At 42.0% G+C, this 25,164-nt stretch overlaps 1 protein-coding gene across 2 annotated transcripts in view; it reads right to left on the bottom strand.

Moving 5' to 3' along the window:
* Positions 1-25,164, bottom strand: part of met (MET proto-oncogene, receptor tyrosine kinase) — a 69,825-nt gene that overhangs the window by 17,255 nt on the left and 27,406 nt on the right. For both annotated transcript variants that reach the window (XM_071457423.1, XM_071457433.1), the window contains exons 4-12: positions 20,524-20,652; positions 19,896-20,066; positions 18,413-18,570; positions 17,627-17,741; positions 16,906-17,042; positions 16,326-16,490; positions 15,911-16,010; positions 4,714-4,923; positions 1,801-1,950 (exon numbers count right to left, since the gene is read on the bottom strand). In XM_071457423.1, the coding sequence (XP_071313524.1) occupies positions 1,801-1,950; positions 4,714-4,923; positions 15,911-16,010; positions 16,326-16,490; positions 16,906-17,042; positions 17,627-17,741; positions 18,413-18,570; positions 19,896-20,066; positions 20,524-20,652 (1,335 nt within the window). The remainder of the gene's footprint in view (positions 1-1,800; positions 1,951-4,713; positions 4,924-15,910; positions 16,011-16,325; positions 16,491-16,905; positions 17,043-17,626; positions 17,742-18,412; positions 18,571-19,895; positions 20,067-20,523; positions 20,653-25,164) is intronic.

Raw genomic sequence — 25,164 nt, 5'->3', positions numbered from 1 at the left:
TGATAGAGAGTTAGAGTCAATGAAATAACACCATACAGTGATGTCACATGGTCACATGTACATCACTGCGACAAAGTGGGAGGTTAAACTGCTGGAGGTCAGTGAAAACACTGAGTCTAAGCCTGTGTGATGAATGTCACAGGAGGGAAACCAAACATTCATTTCTACTTAAATGGCTTCATCATTTATGACACATGATGTGTGTTACATTTTCCTCTGACATTTCTATACTGTTCGCCCCCCTTCTCATGACTCCAGAGGATGCTTGACTGATATTCAAGTGACAAGACAGCTGGATGGTGAGCTCTTTCACTCAGCACACTGTGTAATAAACTCTCCCTGAGCTGGTTTTTATAAGGGACTGCATTAGGACAGGAGAGTTATTGAAGTTTCCTGTAAATGATCTGGAACGCTGAAGGAATGTGGTGTTTTCCATGAATTTCCCCAAGCGCAGAATGAAGAGTTCAACATGGCCAATGGCAGAATGATCCTGTTACTGCCCCCTGAGGGCTCACACACTGAATTTATCATTGCTTTGCTATTATATTAATTATTAACTGTCAACCTGTGGATCTTTGAATTAAAAGTGGGAAATAAACAGAATGAAATTTTAAGAAATAAGTCAAATGAAATACAAATAATGATGGAATGATGAATTAAAATCTTTTTTGCACATACTTTGCCCATCTATCATCACTGTGTGTTATGTTATTGCTATGTGGCGAGTCAGCCTCTTCCTCCTCAGAAGCAGGTGCTGTGATATGATATGAATCCTTTTATTGCTGAAATTCCTTCTGTGAGCCTCATAACATAAACAAAGGGGAATTTTCATAGAAATTGTAACCAGCTAATTTCTATTGGATGAAGGTCTTTGCTTTTTAACTTGTCTCAATAACTTTAAAAAAAGAAAAGAAAATTGGAATAATACAGAGCAAAGACTGAGGTGGTGCGGGAGAAAGTTTTAAAGTTAATGAAGTTACATTTTATATAATTAATCTTCAGCATCAATTAAAAGTTTAACACACACACACACACACACACACACACACACACACACACACACACACACACACACACACACACACACACCCTGAACTGTCATCCAAACACTGCTTCAAACAGACACTGAAGCTTTTCTCTTCTGTCAACATCAATGAAGATGGAACAAGTAAGATATCTATTGAGTGGAGTATGGAGTGTGTGTGTGTGTGTGTGTTCGAGTGTGTGTGTGTGTGTGGCTGGGTGTGGATGTGTAATTGTTGGGTGTCTCTTAATTAAAGAAGGTATTTTTGTTGACCAACTGTCACACAGGTTATGGATAGTTGGTGTGTTTGCGTGTGTGCATTTGTACACAGGTGTATTTACTGTGCTGCACACCTGCCTCTGAATCTCTCCTGGATTTGGAGTCTGCATGCGTGAATCTGCATGTGTGATAGGCTCAGGCGATATCCAAGATTAAATACCTCAGTTCAGTCCAGGCCAAAAATCGCAATATATTATTGCAGGTTTTTGTTGGTATTTTCTTTGTTGTATTTAATATTAAATAATTATATTGTTGTATTTTATGTTTCAAATATTGCGATATTTGATATTATTGAATATCGGCCCAAACATAATGTGTGAATACATTAACGTGCATGTGTCTACACCTACATCTTTATTTGTGTGTTTGTGTCAAAAGAAACGTGTCACAACGTGCTGCCAAACACAAAAGAACACACCTTTGTCTTTTGCTCTTAATGCAAAATAACATGCAAATCGCTTGTGTCTTGGTGTTTGCACACAGCACATGTATCTCACCTCCACCTGCAGCTCCTTGGCGGTGGTGGCCTGCAGCTCGGTGGGGACGGTGCACTCCAGAGTGTTTCCAACCAGAGTCAGACTCTCACAGCTGTGATTAGAAACAGTCAGAACCTGACACTTCATCGCCTCCCTGTCCATCCGGTCACCCTGCGTCGGGGAGGGGGGGGGGGGTAGTTTTGAGGAAAAGAGAAAAGGGGAAGAAGGGAGCAAAAGGTAGAAGAAACAGACGGAGAGAAAGAAGGAAATTCAATTCAATTCAACACAGTAGCTGCAAAAGTAGTTGCAACTTCTAGATCACCAGCATTACAAAGAGCTACAACTAAGGTCAAAGGTTACTGCTCTCAAACAGTTAAAGAAGCAACTAATGATTAAGTATGCTAAATAAAACTTTAAATCTAATTAAACTGAATTACATTAATAGAAATATATCAAGATTACACCTTGTTGCCCAGTGAGATGCTGCTTTGTGGTACTTGTGATAACATGCACTCTTTGAATATATTTGTTGAATATGCACAATAAACAGTCTGTGATAGTGCCCGTGACAGGGCCTCTGTTGTTTTCCAGTCTATCAAATTACTAATCGGCACAGGGAAAAACCAGAGGGTAAGTATATTCTATCACAGAGCAGCTGGAAATTACATTTGGCCCCTGAAGCAAAATCAACTTCAGATACTAGTTAAGGGTGGACAAAGCTGACCACAGTGTATGTTGCCCCGCACCCTGACCCTAAACTCTGATATACAGTGATCACAGGCGACAGTCCTAAACATTCACACTCTTCAAAGGTCTTCTTTTTCAGCCTTTTTATAAGACTTCTCAGGGCAGTAAGTGGAATCTGTGTTTGGTTGGAAAACTGATTTGATCTTTTTTTTTTTTTTTTTTTAAGTCTGAAATCATATTTTAGATGTAACGTCATGTCTTATTTGGGACCAAATGGCATTTGAAAACAGGAGGCTTCAGATCTGGTGGAAGAAACGTCTAGAAACCATCCTCAGTGAGGTGACCCTGAAGTAAATGAGATGTACGGGGTTGAAGAGGGAGGTCTCACTTCTTGGCAGAGTTCACCATGATTCACAGCGATCGGGAGCAGCGAGCATAAATTAAACTTGTTGCTGCTGAAGCGAGTAAGACAAAGTGACTTATTCTGGTCTTGTGACTCTCAGTGGGATGGACAACTAAGAGATGTGACTGGGAACACACACAGCTATTGTTCACATGACTCTGTGTGTGTGCGTGTGTGTGTTTAATTGAGTTAGTGAGTGTATGAAGTTTGACGGGAAATCTGTGAAAGAACAACACAGACTGACCGGTTCCTTCTCTCAGACTTGCTCTTGTTCTCTTGCTTTCTCTTCTCACTCTTGTTTTTTTTTGTTTCTCTGATTCCCTCTCTCTCTCTCTCTCTCTCGCACACACATAAACACACTTGTTTAAGTGCAGCAGAAGGCAATAAAGAGAATGATCACATTCCTTGCGTGACAGCTTGGGATTTTCCAATTTGACACAGAGTGGAGGCTCGCACCTGTTCCTGAACTCTCTCTCTCTCTCTCTCTCTCTGTATCACATACACACACAGACTTCAGTGTGTTTCCAGGCTGTAGGTATGACACTGCAGTACACACAGCAGAGGAGAGTTATTAAAGTTTTTAAAGCGGCGTCGCAGTGATACCAGTCGCTCTAAATGAAGTGTTACAATGATAATTGGACGTGAGATGCTTCTCACTCTCCCGTGAATTGATCGGCGTGATAAAAGCTTGGCCACGAGCCAGCAGCCCGGTTCCTTCATGTGCCGCCATACAGCTGTGGATCTGTCAATCAGAGCTAAATATCCATTTTTTTTAAAATCTGTTATTGGCAGCCATTTTAGGGCTGCAGTTATCAGATGGCGCTAAATGAGCCCCAGCTTTTGCCCTTTACTAGAGGCCATAGCGGGGCAGGGTTATCAGATGGCGTTAAATGTGGCCTGTTTCAGTATGATGCCTGGTACCATCCCCCCTGGGTAAAAACTGGGGTTTGTCTGGGCTGAAGGGAGGGATGAAGGGGGATAGAGGTTGGAGTTGGTAGTAGATTTAGCATCAGGGCCAAGGTCATGTCTGGGAAAAGAAAGAAAGAAGACGAAGGAAAATAAAAAAAACAAAAACAGCCAGGATCCCCTGCGAGAGGTTCAGCACAGCTGCCACAAACCATCAAGCTGCAGTCAACACAAAAAAAAATTGAAAGAAAGAAAAGAGGAGAAATATGTATTTCATTGTGTTCTTAAAACAGGCTCTGGGGACAGTGGTGGCTTGTTTGAAAAGCGGCATTAATATGTCAAGAGCTTTGACCTCGGCAGCCAGAACAATACAAGTTGACAGGGAGAGAACACACGGAGAGGTATAGCTGTGGAGGAGGTCTGGGTGGGGGTGTAAACGATGGGAAACAGACTCCACTTCCTGTTTTTCTTCCAGTATTGTTTCCTTCCCAACTTGACCTGGACCATGCACGGCTGTACGTGCGAATGTGTGGACCGGGAGGTGCAGCGGAGTTCAGCAGGGACCGTCAGAATCGACCTGGTTCCAAACTGTGGATTCATCTCACCAGCACCACAAGCAGAACCCTGCAGACCTGGTGCAGGGTGAGCAGAGAGCTGCGGGGGTGTACTGCGAGGCGCTTCTAAGACTTTAAAGTTTGCTGCAGAACATAAATTCAGATTTTCTTTCTCTTCTTAAAAACCTTTAAACTGGAGGAGTTTCTGCAGGTGTCGTGTGTTTGCGCACCTGTTCCTGCAGGTGTCTGAATCTCTACCGAAGGCGGCAGTTCTGTAGCTTATCCACACATGACCTGACCTTTGCTGTGTCTGTAGCTGACACCAGACACTGAACGGAGCTGACCGCAGAAGACAGAGGATGTTTACTGTGAACGCTCTCTCACCTTGAGCTCCACAATGCTCTTGTTGTCCTTGGAGGTGAGCTTGGGGTCCTGGAAAAGGGGGTCTTCCACATAGATCAGGTCCCACTGATCTGTGGAGTAGCCGTCCAGGACAAACGCCACCTTGGTGACCACGGGGGGCTGCAGGGCCAGCTTAGCCAGGGAGGGCGTGGTGCACTGGATGGACGTCCTGTTCTCACCGTACACGCAGCTCTGCAGGTGGAGAGACATAGGTTAGAAAAACAGACACACATTCACCTGTAAACACACACACACACACACACAAACAGTGTAGACAGGCATAAAGGCTTATTACACCTCCACCTCAGCCTCCCTACTCCTCACTGTCCCTCCAGGTTTAAAGTCAGTCACACTGAAGAGCAGCCGGGCAGTAATCCTCAGATTGGCAGCTTGTTTTATTCTCAACACAGTATCTGAAACTCTGCCTGTTTTCAACCACCGCTGTGTTTGCATGTTTGGCCTGAGGGCACAACAGAGCTTTATCCCATGTTGGATTCAGCCCAGGTATGGGCCTCCCCCAGCTTTTGTGCTCATTAAGACCCCTCCTGAGCAAGAGACCGAAAGCTTGGAAAACAGAAAACACCCTAAGTCTGTTTTTATTGAGGCGTGGCAGATCTTTTTTTGAGGATAGATTATTGCTGAGGCTGACGTCTTTTGTGTTTACAGGTAAAAGGTATAAACCTCATGTGGATGCAGTGAAGTCAGAATTTTTTCTGTATAATGTCTTTTTCTGTGTGTAATTATTAGGGAATTGCACAGTGCACTGTTTAGTAGACTCAAAAAAGTGAACTGAAGAAAGTGTGGCAGAGGTCACATAAACACTAATCAAGAGCATGTAGATGCCAGTTGGACACTAGCAAGTAGCTCAGTGATCTTATTCAAATGTTTAGTCAGGAACATTCTCCTGAAAGTTTTTCATTACAGCAAGTACTGTTAAATTTCATCAGCTGACTCTTCACCAAATATCTTTTAAACCTCTGGGGTCCAGATTTATTATCTATGCATTTATTTTTGTCTTTAAAGGTCCCATATTGTATAAAGTGATGTCTGTGTCTTTTTTGATTATAAAGCAGGTCTAGGTTCTATATCAATACTGTGAAAGTATCAGAGCCTCAGTCCACAGAGAAATGCACACAGCCTGTATTCAGAAACGGAGCCTTTAAACGACAACGACAACAAAACAGTCACCGCTCTCAGCCATGCCCCAAGCCCGGCCCACCTGGACCCACATCCATCCGTGCAGCATTGGTTTCACTGAGTGTTGACCTCAAATCTGCTATATTTTTATTCACTCACTTAGAAATTAGTCGGCCAATCAACTCACTGACCTGTTTCCTTTGGTCACCGTAATCAATGTAATCCCAATAACCTGAATTTGTGTTTGATTAGTCAAGGGCGTGTCACATTTGACCATGCAGGAAATGAGAAGAAAACACTGTGTTTTCTTCTATTCTCTTCTGTAACTCACTACTTTTGAAACTTTTAATCTCTGTCCCCGAGAACGTTCAAAGACAAGATAAACTGTGTATTATCCTCTGTAATGTTGGTTTTTGTACAAAAAGACATAACAACGCAGAACCTGCTGTTCTGATAATGTAACAAACAAAGTGGTATAAAAGACTGTCACACACTGAGCTTGGCGTTCACTCGCGCATCTCATACGCTTGACTGTGCAGTGAGTCCATTTGCAGATACTGAATTAAACTTGCAAGAAAGACAAGTGTTGACTTTGTGCTTAATTTAACAGAAAAACCACAAATATTAGCTTCTTATGGATATCAACAAATAAAACACAGGAAAAGTGTAAAACATGGGACCTTTAACATCGTCACTCCACATGCATAGTGTCCTTTTTTAAGCACAAACTCAGCTTCAAGTCTGACGTTATGTTACTATTAATAAACCATGCTCACTGTATTCACTGATGAATAGACATGCCAGATGCCAGAGGGTTTAAAGTTACCTAAGATGAACATCTGCATTTTGTTTCCTTGTGGCGTTTTCTCTGATTGAACTATATACAGTACAGTAGGGTCTAAACCGGAGGGTGGAACCTTTCAACAGCTGGACAGAAACGGCTAAATCAAGATTTGAGCTTTAAGTGCAGAGCAGTTACTGTTTGAAACCTGCCAAAAATGTAAAACACAGCTCATTTTGCACTGTTCTGTTCTGCCCTAAAGTTTTAATAGAGACATGTATTCCTACACATGTTCAACACATGGTGTTGATGAGGGCATGAAGTCCAACAACAGCAAAGTAACTGTTGTAAAACTCACACTGTTACACAATGTAGTAAACAGTAAAAAGTCACTGAGCCATCGACAGTTTAACAAACACAGGGTGGGAGTGGGAAATTTGTTGAGGTACTCGTCTTTGTGAACAGCATCCAAATGGGATCCTGAATTGGGGCAACATTCCCAGAAACAAGAAATCATTAGACACACTAGACTAACAGGGATGTGGAAAATGTTGTAGATGACATGACCTTTCAAGAAGCAGCAATAGGAGCAGTTATGAGGTTAGTTGTGATTATAAAATTATCTATTATCCCCTCCGCTGCCTGTCAGGCTCTTTTATTTTTAGATCACAACACACGCCTCCCATTTTCAGTTCATGTCCTGACTCCAGAACTTAGCTTCAGTATGTCTGTGGTTGAGCTGAGGCCAGATGTGTGTCACGATTATGAAGATTGTGGTTCGTTCATTATGCGAAGCAAATACCGAAAATAAATGATGAAAAAAAGCCGTTAAGAGTCGACGTGACAACGTGGGTTTCCTCTACACAGGTGCACTCAGAACAAACCGGACTTGTTTGGCTGCATGCTCAGAGATCAATGATGATATTTGCGCTGTGGTAACAGCCATGGCAGCCCGTGTTTGTCTTCTAGGCTACAAAGGTACATGTGTCGCTGAGTCCATATCCCATAAGGACAGGAGGTAAATAAAATGTGCTCAAATGCTCGTCACTGTGCCTCTTGTAACCTTTGAACACAACAAATTCTGCTTTCAAACTGTTGCTCATTGTGAGAGACTGGTTTGGGGTTTTGGATCCTTCTGGACTCACTGGTTTTACTGAAGATCAATGGGCAGTAAATGATGCTTATTTTATTTTCTAGTTTTGAACTGTGATACTAAACATTATTTTTCTGACATTGAAGACACACAAAGTCTAAAGCCTCAGTGTGCAGCGTGATGCATGCCCTGGCCTGGTTTGAAACTTGGCTTGAACATGACTTTCCCTCTCTGTTTCTGTTATTAGTTGTCTCAAAATACTGTTTTCGGAGGCTGAATAAGCCTGAAATCTCTCCACTATGATCAGGTCCAACATTAGCAAACCATTTTCTGCTCAAGCTGGAACAATTTGGGTGATTTCCCATGAGATTTTTCTGTATTTGTGTTCCCTTTCCTATTTTAAACTTGGCTGTATTAGTTTTCCAGTGTTACAGTGTTGACACCTGCAAATGGTTTTTTTTTTTGCCCCCTAAATGTACCTTCGATTGTTGCTATTTAATATTATAGACAAATGACATTAAATGACCTACATTTTCATGGATTTACTTGTTGCAACATTTTAATTGTTGGTGGTTTTCAAGCCTTGTTGCAGTAGTTCTGTGATAGACTGTCAAGCTGTCCACGCTGTAACCCACATGTGGCCCAATGTAAGCTGGAGTCAGCTCCAACAGGATAAGAAGTTACTGGTGGACAGATGGATGGATACTGCAATGACATTTATTTTTTTAAGAGTTATTTCTTGCGCATTTTTATGTCTTTATTAGCTAAAGAGCTGGGGAATGAGGTGCAGTAAAGGGTTCGGCCAGCTGGTAGTTGAACCATGGACTTGCTGCTCAGGGCATCTGCCCCCACATGGAATGTGCCCTAACTACTCTGCTATTGGGTCGCCCTCTGAAATAACCTTTCTTTCATTGGGTTTTAAGTGTGCCCAAATTGCACTTATATTTGGAAACAAAACTGAACACGGGGCAGAGTAGTCGGACATCGATTTAAGGAAAGGAAGAAATGTGTACCCTGAGGTTAGACCAGTTTGGCACCACTGCTCTGCTGAGAGGGCAAAGTTTGTTACAACCCAAATAAAAATTCGACAAAATGGTTGAAATTTGACTTCCAACACTGACTGACATCTGAGTCCCTGGAGAGCAGTAGCAGCAGCGCTGTTGAAGAGTTGTTGAAACTTCCTCATACACTTCCCAGTCTGACTCCCTCGTGAGCTGTAGCAGCCCGGATAGACACACACACACACATACACACACACGCACACACACACACACACACACATACACACATACACACATACACACACACACACACACACACACTTGTACTTCTATCTTTGTGAGGATACTCATTGACATAATGCACTCTAACCCTAACCTAAACCTAAACCTAATTCTAACCATAACTCTAAAACCAAGTCTTAACCCTCAAAATGTGATTAGAAGGTGTCTCAAAAAGTGAGGACCGGCCAAAATGTCCTCACTTTCCCAAATTGTTGTCACTGTGTTAGTAAAATACTTTTTTTGGTCCTTACTATGTTACAAGTACAAGTACACACACACACCAACACAAACAAACACAAACTGCTAATGCCTGAAAACAAGCATAGAAACATAAAGACATGTCATACACACACACACACACACACACATATGAAAAGTGTGTGTAGGGGTAACGCTGGGTCGCCTAACAAAAGCAATCCAATTAACCTCCCACCACACCAATAGGGAGGGAGCGGAGAGGGACTGTAGCCCCCCCCCCCCCCCCCCCCCCTTTCTCCCAGGGGTGCGGCGAAAGGAAAAATATCCTGTGAATTAGTGGAAACCTCAGTCAGTTTCATTGTTCGGCCAATGTCTCCTCTCATTTAGGGAAGAGGAGGTGAAGGGCTGTAGGTTGGGAGCAGCTGTAAATACAATCACTCGGAGAACCGGGCAGCGAGTGGACCGAGGGGGCTACTGTGGGGGGTGATGAGAGAACCAGCAATCCCGAACCCTCCGCCGTCCCTGAAGGACCATTAGTGTAACAGCCTGCGAAAAAGCCAAGTCACAACGGAGCTCCCACGTACAAAAAACACTGTCAAATCTACAGTGAATTATAATCATAGAGTTTCCTGCTACGCTGTGTCGTGCTCACTTTGGATTTAAAGTCTCTGTATATTTCTGTTACTGCATATAATGTATGTTGCATCTTGTCCCCCCTGTCTCCATGACTTTATACAATATGTTTCCTTTTCGACTTCATTGTTATGTTTTTATCATTGTGCAAATATTAAACTATAATCATTAACATTTTATTAATACCTTGCAAATGTCATGGATGCAGATTGTCATGTGTTGATCCAAACTCAGCAAAACTCATTTACTCTCATTGGAGTTGGACTCATTTAAATGGACTGTGCAGCCACTGTGCAGTGAAAACCTAATTTTTCCACAGCTTTTCGGGATGTCATCCTAATAGGATTTCTTGTGATATGCACAAAACAACACAATATGGCACATGATGGCTTGCTGAATTTGGCCGGTGTCAATTTTGCTTTAACATTTACACTTAGTTAGCTCCCTCTCTAATATCCATTGGTGTATTTTGCCATAGCGGACACTGTTACATCGATAACTGATTTTTCATCATCCTGGGTTCAAAGAGTTTTTGCATCACCTTTAATTTTCAGATATTTATCTTAGATTAAGCCGTGCATAATGTCATTCCATAAAATTCACTGTATCACAATAATATTGAGGTACTGAGATACTAACCTGTTGCACATGCATCATATCTGTTTATGTAGCAAACACACATAGGTTTATAATATGAAATTATAAACTGCTAATCTACCCAATGTCAACGCGACACTATCGCAGGAACTTCCAAATTAAATGACCCATTCACTGCTAATTGCTTGTTCAGCAGTATTTTGTACAACTCAAAGTCCCACACAAGAACAAAGACCACATGTGGTTGCAACATGTGCAACCACACAAACATCTGTTACAGAGCTGCTACATGCATCACCTTCAATTTACATGTATTTATCCTAGATTAAGCCTTCCATAATGTCATTCCATAACATTCACTGTATCACAATAATAATGTGGTAATGAGATATTAACCTGTTGCACATGCATCATATCTGTTTAAATAGGAAACCCACATAACCTGGCCTTGTTGAGCATAGTAAGAAGTTATAAACTGCTAATCTACACAAAGCCAATGCTAATTACAGCAGGAACGTCCAAATTAAATGACCCTTCCACTGCTAATTGCGTGTTTAGCAGGAGGACACTTTGTGTGGTTGCAAAATGTGCAACCACACGAAGTGTCTAAAAGAGGTGCTACATCTGCTACATACTCATTTTCACATCAATTCCACGGTGCAAACTTTGACTCAACAATACAGTTTTATTGTGAAAGGATTTCAAAGACAATGCGCAGCTCAATCAGCAGCTCTCAGCCGAGCTGAAAATAAAAATGGAGGTTTGGTCTGTTCACACGACAACACAGATCTGCTCCCTTTATAGCAACTGTCCTCTTTCACATTGATAAATTTAAACACAATCACAACAATACAGCACAACCACAGTGTTGGCCGATGAGAAGCTCCACTGGAAACAGTTGGAGCTCTGAAGCACCTTTACTGTTGACAGAGGGGAAAACATTACTCATTCACTTTCATTCCCTTCCTTCTCTCAGATACCACCCCCCTCCATCCCCAGCTGTGGGGGGCATGGGAAAGGAAAGAGGCTTCATGAGGCATTCAGGTGTCAGCTGGAGGGATTTATCCTGCGGCGGGGTTGAGATAGGAAGACGAGTCTGACACTATACAAGCCAATCTGTGAATGCAGGCAACAGGTGTCTGGCCACGGCGAAGACTGTAGTTAAACCAAACTACATGTGATGGTGCAGCAACACCGCTATGAAGAACTCAACTCAAATTCACAGATCACTTTTTCTGCAGTTTTTTTGTATATGTGCAGCCCCCTTGGGCTTTGTGACCGTGCCAGCTTTTCACGATGGATCGTAAAAAAAAAAAAAAAAATCTCTTTCATGTTTGTGGGAAATCTGAGATTGGCTGAGACCAGGCTTTACTGGAGATCTGAGAGGCAGATATCAAGTCAACACTGGGTGTGTGTGTTTTTTTTTCATGCTCTGGCTCCAGCTGAGAACCTCTGCTGCTGGCTTTCAGCAGGTCTTGGACTCTTCCTCTAAGATCTCACAGATTCACGTCTGACTTGGGAGCAGATTTTGCAAAATGAACTGAGCATCATTCGGCTGCAAACTGACTGCACTGCCATCGTTTTAGGTTTATGAACGCAGCTCTGCAGGAATCACAGACTCACATTACCCAGAGCGCCTTTCCGCTGGCGACGGAAACGTCTGGGATGTTCGATTGTGCCTCTATTTTGAAGGGTTAAGACAATAAGACACTTATATTGTCCCTTCCCAGGCTGAGTCTTAACTCATCCCGTTTACTGGAAAGAATTTAACAGGCGACAGCTGGGGCCCTACGGGGCATGATCCCATCCTAAATCATTAGTAATGATAGCCTTATTTTATCCAGGCTGCCCACTTCATGCACTCCTCTCTCCCTCTCTCTCTCTCTCTTGGAGGCCAGAAGTTTGTTTTCGCCAAGAGAGTATTCCAGTTTAAAAATGAACAATAAACTATCAGGGCAAAGGTTCGCTTCAACACGACGCCTTTCAGTCATCCTAGAGCTGTTCAGTCTTCACATTTTAACAGAGAGGATCTAAAAAAAAAAAAAAAAAACGGTTTCAAAGCAAAACAAAAACTCCCAGTTTGCATGGTTTTAAAGACACTCACAGCATGTGCTGTTAACATGAAAGTGAACTGAACCCTGACTACCCTGGTGTAAACTTCCAGTGCTGCTTCCAGGTGACACATAAAGAAAATGTTAACACATGACTCATCTAAGATTACAGGTTAAATCACACCCAGTAAACTCAGCTGTGACTTTCAAGCACAATAAGATCAGAATAAACCAGAAGCAGAGAAGAAGAACTGTATTTTTGGTTATTTTGACCAAAATTGGTTATTTTGACAATAAAAATTTGGATCTTTAAGTTTGGACATTTATGCCTTTAAAGGGAGAGGGACAGTGAGAGAGTGAGAGAGGGAGTGACATGCAGCAGCAAAGGACCCGGGGCTGGATTCGAACCTGAGCCGCTGAGTGCATTATTGGGTGTATGGTATGCCCTCTACCAGATGACCCCGAAATTTAGATTTTAAAAGCCTATCAATAGAGACGTATTTGTAGGATATTATACTTGCTCCTGATTGGCTGGAAGATGTCACCTGACACACAGTTCCAGTCCGTTAACCAGTGTTCTCAATCAGTGAGCAAAGTATATAGAACTGCAGGTAACCCTAGCAACAGTGATCCTGCTTTGTCCTGTGTTACTCACAGTTGACTTAAACTGACGACCAACAAAACTTCAACACCGTTTTTTTTTATTTTGTCAGTGTTGAATGGCCATGATGTAAAAATACTGTCTTATTTTTAATCAGGACACTTACAAGACATTGGATGTAAGGTAAACAAACCTTTCTGGCCCTAAAGTCTCCAGTTAGCTCAGGCTTTCCTGACCTTTCAACTGCTCAAACAAACCGCTTCACCTCGTACAGATGCACACATTCACACACGGATACAAGTGGCTTCTGTTGCCCCTCAGAGCTGCTCCACTGGAGCAGTTAAGCGCTCAAAGATTTCTTGATAGCAACTGCAAAGGGAGGGGCAGTGGCAGATACTCGCCAGGTAAAACGGGGGGTTCGAACCAGCAATCTCTGCATCATCAAGTCCAATTTCGGAGCCCTCGAGCGGCGTCTGTTCACGCTTTGTCTGTGTAACGAAGCCCGAGCTCCCCAGAGACCCATCAGCCGCTGACCTGAACACAGGTCAATGACCAGGGAAAGGGAAACTGAAAGACGAGACACTGCAGCGAGAGTGTGTTTGTGTGTGAATGTGTGAGAGAAAGAGAGAGAGGGAGACGAACGAGGGAAGAAATGCTAGATGAGTGATAAAGGGATATTCTGTCACCAAGATTTGAGTCTTATTCCATGAGAGTACATGTTCTGCATCTGTCTGTGTGAATATGTGTGTGTGTGTGTGTGTGTGTTTACTGTGCACATTATTATCTCCTGACTGAACCTGCAGCAGCGTGTGCCTCAGGATGACAGATAACATCATTACAAAGCACTGCTTGTCCTCAAACCGCCTCCCTAAGGCAAACATCTCTCTCTCACTCACACACACACACACACACACACACACACCTTCGCTGTGTGGAAAGGGCTGTTTGTTTATGACTCACCAGAAACCTGTCACCTTCACTCTGAAAGAGTACGTACTCTTAGGAAAATACTTGACTGCTAATCACATACAAGTCGTTAAAAATTATCAAACCAAGTCGATATCTTCAAGTTTCTTCAAAAAAATCTGCCTGTTGTCACATGTTCTCAGTTTCACTTCAAGGGATTACATTTCTTTTTTACATGGAGAATTTTACGCAGTTCGACCTATAAAAAAAGGTGCTCCGCTTCTCTCTTTTCGGTCTCATTTCAGCAGCAACTGTGATGAAATCCAAGCCGAGAGTCTGTTCTCAGAGTTCACTATGAGAGCGGACCAGAAGGTCGCAAAGTTCAGGGACATAGAGGGTCATGGCGGGTAGTTTCTGTGGTCAGTATTATTAGTTCAGACAGCAGTGACTCTTTTCTGGCTGCAACATGAAAACTTTAGTTGGGCTGCACAACACAGGCCAAAGAGATATCTGGAATATTTTTTTTTTATTGACTGTTATGTCTGTGGTATGAATTGAGAATGCAGGTTTTTCCTTGAAGTCATATCAACTGTCGTAGACAATGTTCCAAAAAAACAGAGACACCGAGAAGCAGAGCACAACTCTCCAGCTTCTCAGGTTAAAAATCTTGCAATGCATTAAAAATATTTTTCAAAAGAAATCAACATTTTTCCAGAAATAAGTCTCAGTATCTGAAAGAATAAGAGAGGTCTTAGATCTGTAATCAAGAAAAATCCAACCTGAAATACGTGAAAACCAGTTTTACTGCATATTACAGCAGATTTTTGTCACTTGTGGTATGAAAATAAAACTTTGCAAACTTGACGAAAGACAAAATGAGTTTGAGGTCTGTGAACAAACAGAAAGTTTACAGTTTAAAGCTTGTCCACCGATGATCCTCCTGTTCAGGTAATATACAATATGTAAGTTAAAGGTATCATTTGTCCACGTCCTGATGCCTGGGATTAGTCAGCAGCACTGACTAAGACCTTATGACCTGGATGACATTTTACATATGTTTAACACCTTTTAGGGCTTTTATAATTGAGATACATAAATTTCAGACATTTTAAAAGCCTGCAGACAGCGTCTTGAAAGCCTGCTGTGTGGCAGGGTTGGATAATTCAAAACACCTCCAGGCTGTTGCTATAAAGGCGTGTTTGTGTGTGTGTGTGTGTGTGTATAGTTTTCCTGCAATAAGTAAAATAAAGTCTGACGGAGGTGAGGAGAGCCAGAGCATCCTAAAGGCTTCTGTGTGAGTCAGAGGTGACAGCTGGATCCTACAGATCACACCGTGGATTTTCCATTTCCTTTACTCTCATGTTTGTCTCGCACTTGTTCTTTTTTCCATTGTCAAGAACTCTTTTCTTTTTCTTCTGAACAGTTTCTGAGGGAGTTAGTATGTGTAATGACAATACCATGCATGCGATGGCAAGGAATTTATTTTCCTATTTCGCCTGCTGTTCATCAAGGGATATTTCTGATACAGAAATGTAATATATGACATATATGTACCTATATCAAGAGTGATGTTATGTTAAATATAAGGGGATATATCATTATACATATATACATCCTCTGGATATATGAAGATATACATTTATAACATATTATTATATTAATTATTTTAAAACAAATCCCTTATATGTGAAAAACTAGTTGGCTAATAAACCTGATTCTGATTCTGAAAATATTCTTGAGTTTCAGGAAAGTATTTCTCAGACAGGATCTCTACTGTATATTTGCTCAACCATGGCTTAAGTTGAGTTCTTGTGCAAACAACACAAACAAGTTTTCAAAACTTTGCAATTCAAATGATGGATATGACATTTTTGGATATAAAACCCCTGATGTACGCACCACGTGGAAGACTTCAGCATCCTGCCCGGTGGTGAGGACCATCTGGGGCTGGAGGCCGGACTGGAGGAAGAAGCCGTGAGCTGACACCGTGCAGCCTCCACTGCAGTGAGGGGGATGAGAGCGGATATTAGCATTATCGTGAGACAGAGAGACACAGTAGATTCCCACTGGGAGGGACCTGCTGTTAGCGTTAGCAGTTTAGCTACTTGTCACCTCCCACTCGTTTCCTCTTGCTGTAAAACTACATCATTAATCTGTCTCGCCTCATACGCACTTATTCTAACTCAAAGTCTCCTTGGACTTTCTCTCTGATAGATGTGAAACAATGCAACAGCTCAGATTTGGATGAAATAAGTTGAGCTGACACTGACAAGGAGCGATTTTCAAACCGCTGCTGAATGACTGGAGGTCTAACCTGACGAAGGAGCGCGAGGGCTGGATGCTGTTGATGATGGGGTCTTGGTTGTAGGTGAACAGCACGGGGGCGAGGAGCTCCACCGAATCCACCGTCAGCTTCACGGGCTGCTCGGAGGGAACAGCGTGAGGAGGTGTTTTGCAGGTCAGCATGGTGGAGGACAAGCTGGCGGTGGAGGTTAGAATAAGGGACGGGGGTGGAGGAGGTGGGAAACACACAGGATATATTGTTGTGTTAGTATGTACAGTGGTAGCCATTGTCCAAGCCTCCATTCATTCACTAGTCCTGCAGACAATTCCTGATAATTCCTGCTTGAGCGGGAAAAAGAGACAGAGTAAGGAAAAGAGAGAAAAATTTGAGGAAACGAATGAATGAAAGAAAAACCCTTGACCTTTTAACCACTCTTCTGGTTCATGGGCAAAATTTACACGAGCAACTTGACATGCAAACTTTATTTTGAAGAGCCAATCCTGAGGCAAAAAAGCATGCAAAAATTATTACAAGGAGAGGCAAGAAGAGGAGAGAGAGAGGCAGACAAACAATGATTAAGTGAGATAAATAAAAACTGATGTGAACTGACCTCTGGATTTTACAAGCTGCTTTCCCAACTGTCACCTCCTGCTTGTTGCCAGTATCCAGGAAGTTTCCTCTGATGGTCAGCATGGTGTTTCCTGACTTCGGCCCAAATGTTGGGAAGATATCGTGGATCACTGGGTCCTGGATGATGCAGAGATCATGAGATCCTTTGACTAACTCACTAGTGTTGAGACACTAGTGTTTTTGCTTTGATTGTTTATTGTTAGAAGGAAAATTCTCTGTTGAAATTGATCAAGTTGAGATATGGTAAAGGTTGTCATAATTGTGTACATCTGTCTTCCATGTGTACCCATGTGCAAATGTAATACATGTACATATATTGAATTTCCATGTATGAAATATAAGTACAAATAAAATCAAAGTGTATGCAAATACAAATACAAATGTATGCATGTATACTTATATTGTAGACATAGCCTGCAGCTACATAAATATACATCCATCCCAAAGCCTGTCAATACATGTTTTTATTATGTACAGTAGGGTCCAAATATCTGACAGCACTTAGATAGACATGTTTAATATCAATGAGAAAAATTAATGAGAAGAAAACATATGTAAACATATGGAATGTTGACATGCATGTTGTTAAATAATAAATAAATATATAATAAATATATGTTGTTAACATATATGGTTGCAACATGTTAAATCATATAAAAATATATCATAATACAAGTTAATATACAATATACAAGTCTTACCACAAATGTGAAGCCCTCGATCTTGGCTACCATCTTGCCAGTGGTGACCTTCACTGTGTGACCTGATGGGGTGAAGTTCCCACTGAACACTGGGGAACACTGCATCTCAGTCCACCTAAACACGAACCACCCCCCACCAAAACAACATACAGAACCAGGCATTATACCCTTGTCACAGCCACCCAGCGTTTATCCTAATTCAATGATCATCCACTGCCCTGCAGGAATGCACAGAGGCGATCTCCATGTGGGACTGGGTGGTGTTTTTTTTCTTTTTTTTTCCTCATTTGTAATGAGCTTGTTTGTAGCAAAAGGGGCTTTTGAATGGGATGTGGCCTCAGTGGATTTGGGAGAGCGGAAAGTCTGGATGCAGCGATTTTTCCCAGCAATTTTTCAGTTAGGGGAGTCATGTGTTGAATGTAGCATGCTGCTGGAGAAAAGAGAGGGAGTGGGGGGGTTGGGGGGTTCTTAACATTCTTCCTTCAACACAATAACCCTTATTAAACCTGCTCTGCCCCTATAGGACGCCAGTGTACGAGTCCCTTTATCTTGTAAACACCCACGCTGTCTCTCTCTGCTTCTCAAAGGTGGCTTTTCAGATACTGTGCAGGAACAATGTTGTTTTTAAAATGCATGCACAAAATATGCAGGCAAGATGTGCACAAATTACACACACACACCTCTCCACAAAACACACGATTGCATGATTGAAAAGTGCATGGTCCCTGAAACACACACGCACACAAACACACACACACACACACACACACACCTACACACACACACCTGTTTGCGTTGTCCTGTCTGGGCAGTTTGCAGTGAGCTCCCGCCACCTCCACAGATACCAGCGAGGCCTTGAAGCTCTCCGTCTTGTCGAAGCCAAAGTTGTGCCCGCAAATCGTCACCGTTGTAGAGCCTCGTATGGGCCCAGAGGTGGGAAACACCTAATGCATGCACGAGGAACATTTGCATTTTTGTAAATGTACCCATCAGTCTGAGACCATAATAAAAAAAATGAGGCATCTGTGATCAGGTGTTTCTAACCTGTTTGGACATAAACATACAGGACAGGTGTAAGAAACTGTTGAAACTTGTTATAATTCCAGTCTAAGGTTGGTCTCTGTTTCACATTAGTGTTGCATTTGAGTTAATGTCTCTTCAAATCACAGTTTACTAACTCCACCATTTGCCACTGCAAAGATCTCTGAACTCTGAACTGATCTGAAACAACAGTGCTTTCTGCTTGTTTTGTGCTATAAATCAATGTCACATTGACCACATTGACCATTGACCTGCTATCTGGCTTTTTTTTCTAGATTTCAGCCTACCCCAACTTTAATTCTTCTCCATGTGGTAATTATCTTTTTATTATCTCTTTAAAAATATGTTCTAGAAAAGCAGTGCTGTACTTGTTTTTGTTGTTCCAAATGTCATTGTATCTCTTTCTAAATGAATATGTTTGTATTGCAATTAAATTATGCTCTGTCAAACAACACTGCAGATAAGTGATGTAGATGAGAAAAAAGTCAAGGCTATCCTGACACTAGATGTTAGAAAAACACACTATGATACTCAGCAATAACATACACATTTTAAGTCGTGAGTTAAGGCAGTCCCAGACGAAGAGGTGTTTTTACAGGTTTTTGCCCCATTAACCATTTAGTTGCATTCACAGCAGCAGAGGTAGCCTGTTGGGTTTTCTCCAATGGAGACAGTGTAGCAGCATGGGGTGCTGCATTAAACATCAGAAGGACTGAACACCACCCACACTGAGCTCAGTAAAGTCTCACACTCTCAGAGTGGTGTTAAATAGGACAGTGCTGCGGTTAAAAGGTGTGAGACTGTGACCTTCACTGCCACACAGATGAATACAGTACAAACATGCAGATCACAGGTTCAACAGACAGATTGTATGAGTTTGTTTTTGGAGGGAGAGGAGCCAGAGAGAGTTTGAGCAAAGTTTGAACCAGTCATGATGTGATCACATGAGCGGTGTCCCAGCAAACTGAGTCAGCAGGTAGTTGCAGAGTTACTAAAGTTTGCTTTTAGGTTCAGGTTATTTGCACAGTGTGGAAACAGCAGTGAACTGAACAATGAAGAACTGATAAGTTTAACACACAAGTAGAAAACAGGGTTTAAAAGTTCTCACACTGCCATCATGTTTTTATTTTGAAAATCTCTCCAGCTGGTAAGTGAATAGTGGTGAGTGAATAGAAATTGTGACCTTCCTGTCCTGATCGTCACCATGGTGACCAGTCTTTGTGATTACCTTAGTAATGACAGGTGTACAGGACTGTGTCCAGATAGAGGAGGGACACTGGTTGGCTCTGGTGCAACGTCCATCACACCAGCCACAATTGGTCACCCTGGATGACAGCAAACAGGAAGTACAGGTGGTCAGCTGGCCACAGCCGGGGCCAATCAGAGGCACCTTGGTGATCTAGGAAGAGGACAGAGTCAAGGACAAAAAAACTGAGTTAAAATATACAGAAACAAAAACAGACCACATAACATTTAATTCTTTATACACTTGCAATGGTGAAAATGACAGAATACAGCTACTCTATACAGGAAGTTAGTGTCCTCTGTGTATTTCCCCTCAGACAGGAATGGATGACATTTGGGTACAGAGCCCTGATGGGAAGCTTATAGGATCAATATTCTCTTTTATGAATTGGCTCTGCTCCATGTTCACTGTTGTTTATTTGCTTTCTGCAAGCATTTCTGTTTTTGCAAGAATTATGTTCTTGTTTCATGGCAAAGTATTTTGTGATGAACACAAGGCAGAGCCTAAACTGAAGGTTTACAATAGTAATCACTTCTTATTCTGCTGAGGAAAGAACTACAGAGAACCAGGGTTGTATTTGTGTCCTTCACGTCTGTGGTTCCAAGCTCACCTTTTTTCCTGTGGCCACTAGCATGGATCCTTCTGAGTGGTTGTCGTCCAGCAGTGCCACACTGGAGGAGACGGGTCTCGAGTCCAGGCGGATGTTGACGTGAGGAGAGGCAACTCGGGAGAACAGCACCTGATGGAGGGAGGACAGGTCATTGCTGTAGTCTTATAGGCATTAATTAATGCAACGGCAGCAACAATATCACAACTCTGGCACAGCTGAGACTGATTGTAGCTGTGAGGAATAATAAAGTCCCTTAAAGATGCCTGACCAACAAGAATACGGCTTTCTGAAAACCTGAACAAACTTATTGGTGGTTTCTTATGGACATTTTTGGCAGTAAAACATTAAAACATCTGCAAAGATGACTTCACATACAGTGGCAGAAATCATGGTAACCTGTATTCATGTGTAATCAGTCCTGAAGAAGAAGTAGATGCCACTGAAGAGATACATCTTACAATATTTGTTTTTATTATATGGCCTGTTACAGTCAATCCTTTGTATTTGACAGCATATAAAATCAATACACAGTAGATTTAATCCGTAGTCGTGTATCCACTGGCTAGTACCTCTTGTGGATGCAGCCAAACTTTGTCAATAGGGATAAAATGAAAAACAAGGTGCATACAATGCCTACATCTGTTGCTAAAGATAACTTATAATGAAATCAAAGCAGAGGCATGTAAGTCACAAGGTGTCTGGGAGTTTTTTAAAGCATCCAGCACACAGGTCAGATGAGGGCACCTGGTTAGAATGGAATTGGGTTTACTTGTCACTACTGGTTTTCATTGTTGCTATGTTCTTTTTGGAACACTTCACAATGTTGTACACAAACCAAGGAATGAAAGCCAAAGGGATGAAAAACTAGAAGACACTAACAGTTTTTTTGGCACTGCACCAGCAAACCTTGGTGAAGGAATATGATCCAGCTTGTGTCATCTTTTCCTGGGTTATTCCTTCACTGGTGTTTGGCTTATTGTGAAGTAGATGCCTTTTCAGAAGAAGTAAAAGTTCAGGTGTAATTAAGATGTGTCTGTTTCTATCAGGTGTGTTGGTACAGTATGCCAATGAGCCTGCAGGGCCCTTGCCCTAATAAAGCAAATTGGAACGCAGCCATTATTAATTAATTAGTTAAACCTTTCTTTGACAACTCAAAATGTTTAGCTAGTTAAGAGGCCATTTAACTTTCACTCAGATTTTTTCTGTCAGCTTATTAAACTTGAATACATTTGAACATTTGAATATTTTAGATTTGTTTTAACTAACTTTTCATCATTTGAAGGTGAAAATTTAATTAAAGTAATTCCTTCTTCTGACAAAAGGAGAACAGAGTGAAGTAAACACTATTAGATTTGACATTTTGGAAATTTCCCTGGTGTTGGGGCACAGAACAGACAGATGCAACCGCTGGCAGAAACACCGAGTACGACATGTTGTGTTGTGTTTTAGACACACACACACACACACACACACACATACACACACACACACACACCTGGAACAGCGTTTATCATTTGCGGTTACGCTGCAATTACAGGCCTGGGAGCAAACAGAACAGAACAGGGTCTCTAATGGGCTGTGTGGTTGCTTCAGTTACACCAAGTCTACTCTTCTCCCTATCATAGAGACACACACATCCACACGCACATGCACTCACACACTAATAGACAAAAAGACACACACAGTCAGATATAGTCCACTGACACTCACAATCTTTCTGCAAAGCCATGTAGTACCCAAAAAAAGAAAAGCCCTGCGTTGTGGTGCTGTCTGCAAATCAAATCACACACACACGGATAGAGTATAACTCACACCTGGCAGCCTGCTACACACCGCAGGGATGGCAGTAGTGGTATATGTGTGTGAGCATCCAGTAAATAAGTTGTGCATGTGATTTTTTTGGTTGGCCGCTGCGCCGCTCACCCTCGCCTCAACCTCAGAAACATCTTGTTTTCCAGCGTCATACCTCCCACTGTTTCAGCCTCATGATCAACGTTCGCTTTGTAACAGCGAGTATAATGGGTGGCTTTCCTCTGGGGACGAGGCCATACAACAGGCATCTCTCTGGAGGTAATAGTGGTGTAAATTACAGCTTATTGTATTAAGCAGGCCGGGGGGAAGTTTGGCCTATAAACACGGCCCCTGTGTTATTCCCACAGTGGCCCAAGTGAAGCCGAGGGAAACACTTCCTGAGCCAGAATGGAGTCCGTGGAGGGGAACAGCGCTCTTTTTCTTTCACTGCCTCTACCCTGTGTTCCCTCTTGCCTCGTCCGCTGGGAGCCACCAGGAAACTGATATACATGAAAAGTTGACAGGTTCTTTTTTATCGTACTAACAATGAAATGACCTGCCAAAGCAAAGGCGACCATCTCTCACAGATTCTTGTTGCTGCTCAGCTTTGGACTGAGAGGTGGCCGGAGGGTCGTCAGTTCAAATGCCCGGCTCAGAAAATCAGGGAAAGTGGACAAGACACGTTTTATTTTAATATGCTTTAGCCATCACTTCTATCTGTGATTACATTGTACTCAATAAAGTATAAGTGCTGCAATCTTGGAACAAGCTGACACATTTATTTTCAAGAGCAAGTTTGGCCAAATGATCTATACCACTGTATTTGGACCACTCTCTAAAAAACCAAACGTGAGAGCACTTGACATAACAATTCACAGGAAAACTGTGTTTTCAATTTAACATTAAGTACAGTTGGTGACAGTTGAACCAGGAAGTCAGTCTGTGATTGGATGTTTTCAAAAGACAATTTGGGTAATGACCTTACTGTTCGTCTTCATCTTCACTTCAAAATAAGTTTGGCTAAACTGTATGTATTAATATATTTAAAACCATCCAGAATTGTTGTATGTCAGAGAAGATGATACAATAACTACCAATAGAAATGACAGACAAATCCGCCTAACTCTTCCCTTCCAGGTCCTCCAACATCTTTCAAATACTTGTCCAGTGCATTTCAATTGTTTGTCTCACTCAGTACATTTCCTCTGCTTTTCCTAGATTTGGTCTTTAAAAACAATATTTCTTCTTTTGTCAAATTCCCTCCTCTCTTCTTTCAAAGAGTCAAACACTTATTTCTAGACAAATTTAGTCAATGTAAATTGATATTTACTAAAAATGGCTGATTTGTTTTAAGAAAGTAAGATTTTTAGGAGACAGTTACTTGATAAAATGGAGAGTTTAGCAGTGCAGGACAGCTGGTCTCCTCTTCAGACTTTCTAAAATGCTTCAGTTAAAACAATGAACTTCAGCCAACCACAAAAAAGAACTGAACGAGGGCCTGGGAGGGAGAGGAGGCGAGGGTGGGTGGGGGTGGGGGGTTGACGGTAGAGAAACACACAGCAACAGCTGCACGGGACGCTCAGCGATTCAAAATGCCGTGCGAGGGAACGTGTCAGCGGGGCCTGCCGTTCACCATTAACGTGCCGTTCAGCTTGTAAGCCCCCTCGCCCCCAACTACCACTGTCTCAACCCTCTCTCCATCAAACCCCCCCCCCCTTTCCGTGCAGCTGTCGGCCCCTTTTTCCACATCTCTCTTGCTGTTTTTTTTCCACGCGCGTCTTTTCATTCTTCTGTTTCAAAAACACGTGAGGTAATTCAGCTTTTACTTTACGTGTTTCATTCCATTCACCACAGTTTTTTCCTTCAGCACTGAACTGATGCAGCGGTGCAGCTTCACTTCGCTGCACCTCACTCTGCAGCTGCATGCAGTGGCTGCTGCAGTGCCTGCTGCAGCTGCGGCGGTAGAGTGGACGGACAAAACCTCACATGAAAAGGGAGGGAAAGTGGCTGCAGTGAGTCATAGTCTGAGATGCAGCCACACAGGCGAGTCATGCTGAGTTAATTAAGATGAATGCCAAAATGCTATATTTCACCCTGATGACTGCTCAAAACAACATAATGCAACTAATGGACCTATACCAAGCCAAGTGCTCATTTGAACTGCAGGTGCACAGGCACTAAAAGCTAGAAAATTATTTCATGTGCCAGATGAAACACATACTCCCTTATCACTGACAAGGGCAGTTTTGTGTCTAGACATAAAACTGTACTAAATTCAGTTGAAAAGAGTTTTTTTTTTATTTTACTGCTTACAGTTATACACAAGCACTAAGTATAAATGACTTTTTGAAATACAGTTGTATGTATTTGTAAGTATGTAACTTGTTTAAGACTGTTTCATATTTTATATTTTAGCCTAATTTTAACCTTAAATTACAAAATCAGAGCTTATTTGGAAGCCAAAAGAGTGGCCTCTGACAAGACCATATAGACTTTAAATTACAAGCTTCAGGCAGTGGTTATTTATGTAAGAAGTGCAATTAAAAATGAACAAAGCCAGTTTCAAGGATGCATATCATGATGTAAAAAGTCCATAACCTCTATGGAAGAAGCAAGAGAAATGGAAAAGAGCAGACGGTATAAGAATAGTCTGTCTTTGTATTTAGTGTTTGGTGTTTATAACTCATTAAATTCATTCATTCATTAGCTGTACCACTTATCCTTTTAGGGTCACAGGGGGCTGGAGCTAATGTACACTGACACTGGGCAGTGGTGGGGTAGACCCTGGATAGGTCACCAGTCCATCACAGGGCTGACCTTCACATCTACATATAATTTAAAGTTGTCCTT

The sequence above is a fragment of the Trachinotus anak genome, unplaced genomic scaffold, assembly GCF_046630095.1.
Source record: "Trachinotus anak isolate AG129_WGS33_773 ecotype Australia unplaced genomic scaffold, CSIRO_AGI_Tana_v1 ptg000002l, whole genome shotgun sequence".
In the NCBI taxonomy this organism is placed as follows: domain Eukaryota; kingdom Metazoa; phylum Chordata; class Actinopteri; order Carangiformes; family Carangidae; genus Trachinotus; species Trachinotus anak.
The sequence above is the reverse complement of the archived record's forward strand: the minus strand, read 5'-3'. Positions and strand labels throughout refer to the sequence as shown.